Source organism: Prionailurus viverrinus, chromosome E2 (genome assembly GCF_022837055.1).
Source record: "Prionailurus viverrinus isolate Anna chromosome E2, UM_Priviv_1.0, whole genome shotgun sequence".
Taxonomy (NCBI): domain Eukaryota; kingdom Metazoa; phylum Chordata; class Mammalia; order Carnivora; family Felidae; genus Prionailurus; species Prionailurus viverrinus.
Window position 1 is genome coordinate 7,627,506 of NC_062575.1, and position 12,665 is coordinate 7,640,170.

General features: G+C 58.4%; 1 protein-coding gene across 1 annotated transcript in view; it reads right to left on the reverse strand.

Moving 5' to 3' along the window:
* CMIP (c-Maf inducing protein) overlaps positions 1 to 12,665 on the reverse strand; it is a 235,308-nt gene that overhangs the window by 19,744 nt on the left and 202,899 nt on the right. Inside the window, exon 10 of the mRNA XM_047834680.1 lies at positions 6,276 to 6,629. Coding sequence (XP_047690636.1) covers positions 6,276 to 6,629 — 354 coding nt within the window. The remainder of the gene's footprint in view (positions 1 to 6,275; positions 6,630 to 12,665) is intronic.

The window sequence follows — 12,665 nt, forward strand, 5'->3', positions numbered from 1 at the left end:
CAGGGATAAAGCGGCAGCCTTCAGGACCCAGCTCGCACCCTGGGGGGCTCTGAGGAAAGACTCAACACGCGCACAGAAAAGAATCCCCAGAAATGCCTGGTGGCCTGAGGTGAGTTCTAACAGTGTCGCTTTGTGGGGCTTTGTTAAGCACTTATGAGGCCGCGCACCGGGCACAAACTTGCTCCCTGGCTCCTCGGGACGGGCACTCGAGGGTGACAGAGCTATCACACCCACCTCACGGGTGAGACAGTGAGGCCCACCTGAGCTCACACGGCGAGGAAGTGTGGAGCCGGGATTCACAGCGGGGTCCTTGGACTGCAGTGCCCAAGGCTGGGTGCGAGCTCTGCGTGCCAGGTGGCTGGGCACAGGGAGCCCAGAGGCCCGTCACATGTGCATCAGGATGTGGAGACCCTTCTGACCCCATCCATACCTGTGTGCTGCTCTTTGGGGGGGACTCAGTGACCTTCATGTCTGGCTTGTCTTCTCTCTGAACCCCTCCCCGCCCCCCCTCCCCCACCGGATTCATGGTTTCCAGAAACTCTAAAACAGGAGCGAATGCTTTAACGGTGCTTGTCGTGGGCACAGGCTATTCTAAGTGCACACGGATTGGCCCACGTGTGCCCCAGACACCTGCTGAGCTGGATGCACCCGCCACCCCCATTCTGTAGATGAGAACGCTCAGTGAGGGCCAGTGCCGGCCGTCACACAGCTGGTAGGAGCTGGGACTTGAACCTAGGAGCCGGGCTCCCACATCCGTGCTCCATCAACCGAACGACACGACACCCCGTCTCCCGCTTACATCTCTGCAGGAAGGCAACTTCCCTCTAGGGAGAAAGGCACTCCTGGTTATTCTTTTGCTTAAAAAAAAAAAATGTTCTACATAGAAATACCATTAAACAGAGAAAACTCCCAGGAGGCTTTAAACCGCTCATAATTAGTGGTTGTCAGAGGCCACGGAGCTGGGGCTGTGCCGGGCGTGAGGCGCACGCTGGGCTTCAGGGCAACACAGCCCGGCCCGGGGTCGCTCCTGGACAGAAGGGGGCATCGACAGGCCCGTTCCGTGGGGCACTGTGCGTCACCTGTGTTCCCAGGCCCACAGCTCGGCCTCCTGCCGGCTGCACTGTGGCAGCTCACACGGGGCTGAGCGTGGGGCCCTCGGGCACGAGGAGGGAGAGGGCAGCAGATTTCCTCCCTCGCCTCGGCCAAGCCAGTTGCAAGTCTGCGGTCGGCGCCTGGCCCTGCTCCAAACGCCCAGGTCTACAAGTTTGGGGGTACATGGCAGGTGTGTCGGGCAAAGGCTGGGTGCCCAGAAGCTGGTCAGGCCCGAGGGGTGGGCTGTGGGCCCCCCGTGGCCAGCAGAGCACCTGCCGTGGGTTTCCGGAGAGCAGGGCCAGCCTGGCCTAGGATCGGAGGGGGATCAGCGACCAGGCCCCAAGCGGCCTGACTGCCCACCCCCAAGAAGGCAGCCAGGCCTGCCCCGTGCTCAGGGAGGAAAGGGACACAAGGTAGCATTAAGTGTCCTGCAGGCCTCCGATGAGCCCCAGGTGTCACTCCCCAGACACTTGGTCCTGGCATTAATGGGGCCCGGGCTGGCTCTAGAGAGGCTCTTTGCTCCCAAAGAGATCGGACAGCTGCCAAAGGCCACGGAGCTCACAGGGGGAGAAGCTGGAGTCGTTGCGCAGGAGGCCCAGGTCTCCCGCCTCACGCCGTGCTGCACGGATGGTCTGAGGCCAGACGGCTGAGAAGTTCCCTTCTCTTGCTGTGCTGGTGGTGGGCGACACCAGGGACAAGGGGGGCAGGTGAAGGGGTGGACCCAGGAAACGGGGACAGGGTGGTTCCCAGGACGTGGGGCAGCCGCTTCGGCCTGGCGGAGACGTGACCTACGCCCCGTGAAGCCGCAGGCCGACTTGACAGCTGCCGCCCGAAGCAGAGCTCTGAGCTGCCCCGCAGACGAGACGCTTCCTTCCAGCACACCATTTCCTCCCGATTCACAGAGCTTCTTCGTGGCACGGGGAGAACGCGACCCTGGCCGCACAACAGGAGCTGACGCGCCAGCCTGAGCCCTGAGAAGCCGCAAGGCCCGGGCACACTGGCCCGGACGGCCCCCAACCCCGGGGTGGGGGTGTCAGACTCCAGCAACGCTCACGGACTCGGTCCTGGCCCCACCGTCACGTCCCGCCTCCCTGCCATCCCTCAGCCTGTGGGAAGCCATTTCAGCCATTCCTTGTGTGACAGGGCTTGCAAGCCCCCGATTGGTCCCCTCCGGGCACCTCGCGCCTGGCGCGCACAGTGGAGCTGCGGCCTCTGGCTGGGGCAGCTCCTTCCCAGGCAGGACCACCCTGGGCGATGTCTGGAGTTCCCGTGTCCCCTCCCCAGCTCCTGCCTTCTACGTTCTAGTGACGCCTCCCAGTCATCAGGACGACCCCACGTCTGTCTGCATTTTCCCTTAAGGCCCCTGAGGATAAGGCATCTTCTGCTTACCTCCAGCCCACCAGGGCCTCTTCCAAACCCCGGGTTTTTGCAAAAGAACAAACAGCCAGATTCGAGCTGGTCAGAGAGGGTGGATGTGCCCACCTCTCCCTCAGGACGTCTGCTCTCTTCTCTTCCCGGACGGAAGAGCGGCCCCTTGCCTGTGGCCCCCCACCGGGTGCAGCAGTTCTCCACGCCCCACCCCCCCAGGCGGGCAACGTCACCACTGCCAGTAGTTGGTGCCACTCAGATCCAGAGGGACTGAGGACAGGAAAGGAGTTGGGAGCCCTGGCGTTTAGCGTAGAGCCTGGCCCGGTGGACGCGTGCGGGGGGCACTTGGTAACGGGATGCCCGAATAGATGCGTGAGTTGGACACAGTTGCCCAGCAGGTTAAGAGGTGGACTCCAAACTACTACAGACCCGAACCTGCTCGGATTTCCCTCCCGAGTCCACATTCTTTCCGTCGTGCCACCCGCCCGGGCCTCAAAGGGTAAGGCTGGCCTGCGCTGGGAACAGTTTTCCTTTTTAAGGGTCTCCAGGGAACTTCTCGTGGTTTATGTTACTTTTCAAAGGTGTCAGATTCCAACAATGCACACGCCTTCCTCTGGGAACACAGAGGGCTGTGGGCTGGACTGGGCTGGGCTGCCGTCACTCTCCGGGAAGAGCAGTGCCTGCTCCGGTGGATGGGCCAGGCCGGGCCCCGGCTCCAAGCACGGCTCCCGTGGCCCCGACAATGCCCTGCTCAGAAGCCCCGCTCCACATTAGATCGTCTACACTTCCCCTCCCTCACGTAACTCTGACTGAGGAGTGTGCTAGTTGGGAACAGCAGTGCACTTTCACCAAGAACCAGAGCTGGGCCGGCAGGAGAAAGGCCCTACGTCACGACACGCACCGTACGGACAAGAAAACCGAGGCCCAGAGGAGCCAGGAACGCGGCCTGCAGCGCACGGCAGGCTAAGTCAGAAGGCCACGGGTCCTCAGTTCTCAGACCACACATGCTTCTTGCGATCTGTGTGCTGAATGCCTCACTGGGGCTTTCTTCCCCTCAAAGCGCTATATAATCGGGAACACACCTCACTCCCAACGGTGTCTTGAAACAGAGGAAACCCCGTTATACCCAGAAAGTGCGGTAACTCCCACTGGCCTAGCGTCTATGCCTATAAGGTGCCCAGAGAACGTCCCGGAGGCAGGTGTAGCTCGGAGAGGACACGTAACTCGTCCAAGGCCACAAGCCCTCCTGGCATCCACAGCCCTGGACTCAGCAGTCTGGCTCTGACTCTGCGTCATTTCCAACGTGTCGCCCCGTGGAGCTGCAGGGGTTTGTGGGTCCGGCGTGTCTGAGGGCCTTGGGTGGGCCAGAGTCGCAAGCAGGCAACAGGGTCAGAGAAGGGAAAGGGCCAGGAAGAATTTAGCAGGTGCAAATTGTGTTCTGAGGCGCTGTCCCACCCCAAGGTGAAAAGGCTTCTGGAAACGTAAACCAGCTTCGTGGAGACCCTCAGGCAGGGGTGAGGTGCTATTCCGGGCAGTGGTCAGGACCGCCTCCCGGAGGGCAGTGCCCGACACCTGACACCCCCTCCCCCCCCCCCCCCCCAAGCCCTGGTGGCTACACAACGCTGGCGGACAGGAGGCCTAGAAGCAGACCAGGGAGAACAGAGTCCGCATTCGTGAGCATGTTTGTGAAGAAGGAAAAAAACCGTGTGTCAGCTGCATGATGAAACACAAACCCTTGACGCTTAATGAGAAATCGGAGTCAGGGACGGGGCCAGAAGGCCTGGGGTTCCAGGTGCTTGTGGAAAACAGCCAGAGGAAGTAAGGGGCCGAGGAGAGTGCGGGGCGTCTCTGGCCCGGGGGACCCTGCCTCCACCAGGGCGAGGAGGAGACGTGGGTCGCGGCTGACCTATCCCCCGGGGGGCTGACTTCTGCTCTTGGGAGCAAGTGGGGACTGCCCCTGCCTTAGAGAGACGGACCTGTGTTCTCAGCAATGCCCTCCGAGCAGAACCTGGAGTTTCCTTCGGTTGGTGTGGGAGTGTGAGGAGGTCGCTAAAAGTGGCTGTGCCCTCAGCTGGCCTCTGCTGCTAGATGCTGAGGCTGGCGCTGACCCTGGGGACCCGGGGAGGCCTCGCCCTCCCCTCTCAGGGGCCAAAGGAAGGACAGAGGAAGTGCCTTCAGCTGGCCTCTGCCGCACCCGGATTCTCTCTTCTTCTCTCAAGCCACAAGAAGCCACTGTATAACTTACGCGTGTGTATGTGTGTGTGTGCACGTGCATACATAGGTATGTGTGCACACAGATACCACAGGCCTTGGTTGTGCAGCACGGGGGACACCCCCAGGTACCTCCCAGTCCAATTCTCCGGCTCTCCAGGCAACCGAGAGGCTGTCCTGCACTGTCCAGCCCAGGAGCGCGCTCAGGGCAGCAATACATCCGTGAGTGAGACACACCACGCCGTGCGGAGTCGTGTAGGCACAGGGACGCTGTGAAACCCCGGCAGCACCGACCAGGTCCAGGAGCCAGGCGTCCCCCGGGATTGAGGGGCCCCGGTGCCCGGTCATTAGACAGGCACCACACACTGGTCGGGGGTAACCACACAGTCGTACCCATACCATGATCCCTCTGAAAAGCCTCCCACCCTCCAGTGGTTGTGCCTGGAAATGCCGGGTCTGGGACCCGGTCCTGAGAGCGGGGCCAAGCTCTGTCTGAAGAACAGGCCTTATGGGAGCCACACAGGGAGGCATCTGCTGGGGTCTCCGGACCAAGGGGGGCCCCTTCCTTCACCTGCGGATGCAGGAAGCAGGTGCACGACACTGAGGTGGGTCTGGGTGGTTCACGTGTGAATGGCAGAAGTGGAAAGACCCTCAAGGGTCAAATATTAAGACCCCCTCACTGTAGAGCCGCACAACCGAGGCTCAGGGAGCGGGAGGACTGGGCCTGAAGCACCCGGCTCAGAAGCAGCACCGACCGCAGCAGAACCGGGTCTCCTGTCTGCTTCCCACTAGCCAGGCCTGCACGGAGCTCATCGGCAGGCCACACTCCATCACCGCCCACCGGGCCAGGCCGGGTGAGGGGCCGGGACTTGCCGAGAAATACACGCAGGCACACAGAGCATGCACAGATCACACGATACAGAAACACAGTCACAGGCTAGCTCACGGGCGTGTCTGCACTAACACACACACACACACACACACACACACTCCAGCCTTTGTGCACAAATGGTCATACCCACATGTGTGCACTCACAGCCCCTCATCCCTGTGCACTTACAGGCATTCAGGCACTGTGCATTTACACACACAGGCACGCTCAACACACATATCGGCCCCTATAGAATGATCCATGTACATCCCACATCCACTTCTATATGCAGACACACACACACACACACACACACACACACACACTCAGGCGACCCCCTCCCACTCACACGCTCATAGACACATTTGGGCACCCATGTGCTTGTGGACATCCTGGCAGCTCTACGCAGACGCTTACACACACGTTCTCAAGCTCATGCACACAGCCTGCACAAGTGCCCAGACACTCAAGCATACACGAGCCCACACACCCTACGTACACCCCCCGCATATGCACACACTCTCATGCCCAGAGCATGTGTTCAAGACGCATACATACCCGAAATCTGCACCCGGGGCGCCCAGTCACGTTTACACACACCTCAGTACACACACACACACTCAGCACACTCGCCCTGCAGGCCTCGGACCAGCAGGAACGGCTGCACCCGGCCGCGCAGCCAAGTTCCCCTCTCCCACCCTGGCGGTGACAGGCGCGCGGCGGGGACACTCACAGCAGCTTGAGGATTTCCACGTAGCAGCCGAGCGTGCGGTCGGCCTGGGGACCCAGTTCGATGCTCATGGTGCTGCAGGCAGGGCTGACCATGAGGCAGTCGATGAGGTTGGGCTCGCTGTCATTGCCCGCGCTGGCCGTCAGTGCCGGCTTGGCAGTGCTGGTGTGTTCCACCTCCACGTGGATCTCGCTGGAGGCCACGACCACGGACTTGAGCCGCGCCTCGGACAGCGTGGCTTCCTGAGACACCAGGTCCGGGCTGGGGTGCAGAAGGCGCAGAGGTAAGGTGGGCTTCCGGTCACAGGGCTGCTGGCAGCCGTTCCGGATCTCCTTCAGGCTGGGGGAGTTGTCACGGCTGCGGGGAGAGGCGGAGAGGGTATGTGAGAACCGTGCAAGCGACAGTCCCGAGCGCCCCGGGCTCCACCCCAGGAGCCCCCGGAGGCAGTGCTGTGAGCTAGTGCTGTCATGTCCCAGCCCGCGAGTGAGCAAACTGAGGCTCCGCCTGTGGTTTGCTCCAGGTCTCAAGGCAGGGAGGGGTGGAGACGGCATCCACGCTCAAGCGTCTGTCTTGAAGGCTCCCGAGGCAGTCCCAGCTTCAGGGGGGCATTCAACACACACGTGATGGATGAATGAGTAAACGTCAGAGTCTACGTGATACCACAAGGCCTTGGCGTTCACCTCCACCGCAGGCCTCCCCGGGTCACCCGTGAGATCCACTAAGTGCCTGTGCTTCTAGCTGCATCCTGGGGCCAGCTGCCCCCCTCTCTCCTGGGGGCAGGCCCAGACCCCACTTCTATTGCCCGTCCCTGGTCAGGTGATGAGGCTCAGCATCCAGCTCCCCTGGGAGCCCACTTCCCAGGTGGATCCCAAACCCCAGAATTCTAGTCGCGTGCAGTCTGCAGGTGCCTCCAGCCCACGGCATCAGCCCTGCCCTTGGCTGAACCCGCAGCTAAAGCATCTCCACCGGCCTGGAGGGATGATGCTTGTTAACAGGGGTTCACTGAGAAAAGGCCTCGATGGCATCACTGATGTCGTATTTGTGTGGGAAACACTGGGCCAAACACAATGAAACTAGGCCTCTATGCAGCAGGACTTGTCAGAACCTTGAGGCTGGTTAAAGCACCTCCACACTGGGTGCTTCCAAACATTACTGGGAGGCTCATTAGAGTGAGGGCAATTCCAGCAATGGGCTTCCTTTGTCGGTGCCGCTGCGCTAAGTGCTATCACAGACCACCTTCTCAGATACGTCTGAATGGCCGGCATTACCATCTCCTAGTTCCAGGTGACGAAAGACACTTCTAGAGGTCAAATGGTCTACCCCTGATCCCATGGCTTGTAAGTGGAGGGGGCTGGAAATTGAAGCCAGGTCTCAGACTATAAATCCCTGGCTCCTCACCACCACGTGGCTTCTAAGATCCCATGTGGTCCTGTGCAGATCCCCCTCCTCCAAAAAGTCTTCCCTGATTTCTCCCCGGTGCCATCTTTACCCTTCTGCCCCCAGAGGCCAAGCTTTCCACCCCTGGCCGGATACAACATCCCCCGGGGGCACTTCTGAACATCCTGAAGCCCAATTCGATCAGAACCTCTGGGGTGGGGTCCAGACACCAGTAACTTTCCGGGTTCCCCATGTGTGCGGTCAAGGTTAAGTCCACTGCTCCGAGGCACTCAGAGAATGACGGCATAATTGCAAAAGGTCACTCGTCCAGGCCCTCCCTAAATGTGCCACACACACGTGTCCCGTGCTTGCAAAGACAGCACACGTTCCTTGTGCATAAGCCCTGGGCTGAGCATAGACCTCAGACCCAATGCACCTGGAGGGCCTAAATTTACCCAGCATGGGGCACAACCAGGCCTGAGCCGAGCCCACCAAGGATGTTTGATAAATACACTTTAAACTTTGCTAGGGAAGAACAAAACCCATTAGCTAAAGTCCGAGAATTCAACAGTTGATGGAAAATTGTGTGTGGTCTGGGGTGGGGGGGGGGGGGCGGGCAGTGTAACTGTCTCCATGGGCTCAGAGCTAATTTGCTACCCAAATACTCAACACTCCATTTCCCTGTGTTTGCCTTTACTGGGATTTAGGAGTGGATTTTCAAGGCTGTTTGGCTCAGAGCGGGTGATTTTCCAGCAAGCTATGCTAACCTGGGTCAAGTTGTCTGTTCTTCAGTGAGTACATCATGTACCCACCGAGAGCGCTGTGGACAGACCCACAGGGCTTTATCTTCCAGGGACTGACCGCCAAGGGTGGGATGGACCTGAGCCCGGGAAAGACCTCGCAGCACCGCAGGCCTTGTGGTGACTTTCTGGAGGGACTAACAGGAAACTACTCCAGGCTCCAAGGGGGCTGGGCCGCTTTGAGCTGGGGGCTGGGACCCACCTCGCCCTCCCCTGGCCTCCACCCTGGGCCCCTGGTTGTGATCCGCCCACGGTCAAGCTTGCCCCCTCCAGTCCATCCTCTGTGCAGCAGCCAGGGGGGACCTGGGAAACTGACATCTCGTCAAGTCCCTTCTCTACTTAAATCCTATCGGAGACCCCAGGGCTCTGAGAAAGAACACTCCACAACCCAAACACAGGGCCAGCTCTGCCACTCCAACCAAGTGTGGTCCCGAGTAGCAGCCTCAGCCTTACGACGAGGCTGTTAGGCAAGCATTCTCAGGCCCCGCCTGGGACCTGCTGAATCTGAATCTGCATTTTACCACGACCCCCAGGAGCAGCTCGGCCTGGCCTGGCCATTCTCTCCAATTTCCCCTTTGCTTCTCTTTTCCTCTCTGCTCGTCACACCGTTGCCCTCCCTTCCTCCCCTGCAGTGGCCTTCATCAAGGAGCGAATCACCTACGGACTCTGCCAAGAATGCAAATTCCTGGGCCCAACTTGCAAATGCTGTGTCCAGGAGTCTGCATTTTCAGGAAGCAGCCTGGGGATTCTGAGGCAGGTGTTTAAGGACCACAGATGGAAAAGGTGACTAATGCCAACCCTACCTGCACCACCAGGCCTTTCTTTGCTGTTTTCTCTGCCTGGATCAGCTTGTCCTGCCTCCTGCCTTGCTGGCAGAGCCAGGAGCTCTCAGCTTAAAAGATCACCTCTCCGAGGGATCCCTCCCTCACCTGCCCCTAGAGCAGGGGTTCTCTGCCCTGGCCACACACTCGACTTGCCTGCCAAGTTTAAAATTAAAAAAAGAACAAGAAATAAACAATGCCAGGGACATCCCAATTAAATCAAAATTACAGCGGATGGGACCCAGGCACCCCCCCCCCTTTTTTTTTATGACCCATATGCTTGTAAACGTGCAACAACAACTTGCCAGGAAAAGGGAGCCCTGATTGTGGCATCTGCCAGCGTGAATGCTCCCATCAGGACTAACTCCAAACCACCAAGGTGCCACCACTGAGTACGGGGCTGGGAAGCGATGTGCTTCCAAACGCAGGAGGGCTCCGGCACACCCTGGGCGTAACTGAAATACGGTACGGTCAAGTACGTAAACCTCAGGTGCAGGGCTTCGTGAACTTCCACACGTTCCCACCGGCCACCAGATCGGGACTCCTCCCCCTTGGTACCACTGACACTTGGGGCCAGATTGTTTCCCGGGGCGGGGGGAGGAGGGGCATCCTGCACGTGGGAGTATGCTGAGCAGCATTCCTGACTTCTACCCGCTGGATACACCCAGCACCCCAACTCCGGCCCAAGTCATGGGAGCCCCAAATGTCTCCAGACACTGCCAGATATGCCTGGGGCGTCTAGACGGCTCCCGGTCTCAACTGGTTCTCAAACCACTGACCTAGAGCAAGATGTGAAACACTTCCAGGAACCCAGAGGTTTCTCTCATGCCCTTCCTCTAACTCCCCACCCCAAAGGTGGCCATTCTCCTGGCCTCTATCACCACAGATTCCTTTTGCCTATTCCTGAAGTTCCAGGAAAAAGAATCGCACCGTATGTATCTTTCGGATCTGGCCTCTTTTGGTCAGTTTTGCATTTGTGTGATTCATTCACAGTTTGCTCGTTCTGGTTCATCCATTCTTGCCACTCTCTAGCGTTCCTCTGTGTGAACACACCCCAAGCGTCCAACCATCCTACTGCTGAAGGACACTGGAGAGGAGGGTGAGGCAGATTTGAGTGAGGAGCAGTTACAAATAATGCCGCCAGAACATTCTCGTACGTGTCTTCTGGTGGATATGCCAAAAGCTATACGGAGTTGGGTCACAGGGTATATGCGTGCTACGTTTATGTTCTGATTGTGTAAACCTTCCCCAGCTGACTGACAGCAGCCAGGGTTCAGATTCCCCTTCACAGACCATGTTAATTATGCCTCTGGCTTCCATCATCGCAGCCCTGACCAAGGCGTACCGTGACTGCTCCCTCCCTCCTTCCCTCCCTCCCCCTCCATCTCCTGCTACACTGTCTGCTCTGAAAGGGCAAGGGCTCCGTCTAGCTGGTTCACCTAGGTGCCTGTGGCACCTGGCGCGTGATGAGCGGTCACTAAACGAGGGCTGAGTGGGCAAGAGAGACGAAGGTTGAGGCACCCGAGCAGAGCTTCTAGGACACAGAGGGAAAATTCTGGGAGGTGCTGTTTCCTGCTCCTGCTCCTGCCTCCTCCCAATTCCAGGCCAGGCATCTGCTGCGTGGGCTCAGGGAGGCCGAGATGAGTCACAGCCTTTGGAGGAAAAGGAGCCTGGGAGTGTGTGACCCTCCTAGTACTCTCTTCCTGCTTCCTAGGGTGGCCCGAGTTGGCAATGCACTCAGATCGGCTCCAGAACTACAGTGTGGAGGTCAAGGGTGGGAGACCGTCCATGTGCACAAGGATGCTTAGGATAGTTGTCCGTTGTCCAAGCCATGCACTACCCTTTGATCTCCCGTGCGTGCGTGTGTGTGTGTGTGTGTGTGTGTGTGTGTGTGTGTGTCTTTTGGTTCTAACATAACACGCTGTAGGCACAGAACAAGCACTTGGGACTGACCGGCATGACATCTTCCTGTTCTGGCCCCAGGGACACTATCACCTCCTGAACAGGGAAATGAGTCAAGATTGGACAGGTCCCCTTTGAATATCAGGACCTAGGGCTAAGGACATGAAAAATAGAAATCCTCCCTTCTTAGGCCCTGTCATAAGAAAATATACCCTTATTAAGGGTTTGTGGCCCCTTCCCCAGGAGCTCAAAGTACATTGGTTGTTTTACAAGCCTCACTTGTCCAGATTTTCAGTGTCTCAGAATGCCCCACCTTCTTCTCTTTAAACTTTTTAAAATGTTTACTTGTATATTTTGAAAGACAGAGAGAGAGAGAGAGAGGGAGAGAGAGAGAGAGGGAGAGAGAGAGAGGGAGAGAGAGAGGGAGAGAGAGAGAGGGAGAGAGAGAGAGAGAGAGAGAGAGAGAGAGAGAGAGAGAGAGAGAAAGAGAGGATCCAAAGCAGGCTCCACGCTCACTGTGGAGCCGATGCAGGGCTCGATTCCACGACTGAGAGGTCATGACCTGAGCCGCACTCGAGTCAGACACTTAACCGACTGAGCCACCCAGGTGTCCCTCCACTGTCTTCTCTTTAGGGGCTGAAATTTATTCCTGCTATGTCCCCAGCTCTAGCTAGGCCTAGTTTGGTGTCCTTGGAATCGTGCAGTGTACCACCTGAACAACTGGACAGGGGAGCTACAACAGATGCCACCTGGTCCCGCACATCATATCCTCTCCAACGACCGGAGAGGTCACTGTATAAAGCTCTATACAAACTCATGGCATCTGCGTCACTGTGCATCCCAAGAGCGAGCCTCAACCAGGAAAGAATGGAAGCGGTAAGTAACCACCACAGCACCATCATCTCTCAGGGGAATGACTGTGAGACGTGTTCCACGCAGTCTCCTGGGAAGTCCCAGTGGGGAACGCACGGGTGTCCGCAAGGGTCATCAGACTCCACCGCTGTCCTCGGGTCCCCTCCCTGAGCTCCTAGGACTGCCTCCCTCCTAAGCTGCTCCACCCAAGCCCTGGAGGACCCGAGGCAGTGCCCTATCATGCCTTTTTCCAGTCCTTCTCTACCACGTGGGCTCTGTTTTCGTGTTCTCACAGCCTGACTCCATCCGGCTTGGTCCTGACCACTGCACGTTATCCCCCCAGCAGCATCTGACACTGTCTCACACACACAGACGCTCGGGAAACACACGCAGACCCTGGGCAAAATGAAATCCCGTGTTTACAAAGTGAAAGGGAGAAAACTACTGCCAGCCCTTGTGCACACACATGCACACACTCACGTGCACGTGCGCACACACCCGACACGGCCCCTCACGCACACCGCACCTGTGTGCACACACTCTCTCTCTCACACAGTGAGAGCCTCCGCGTGCCAGATGTGCCAGGCGGTGAGAAACCTTCAGAATAAAACACTTGTTCCTAAGGCCAAGTCAACACAACA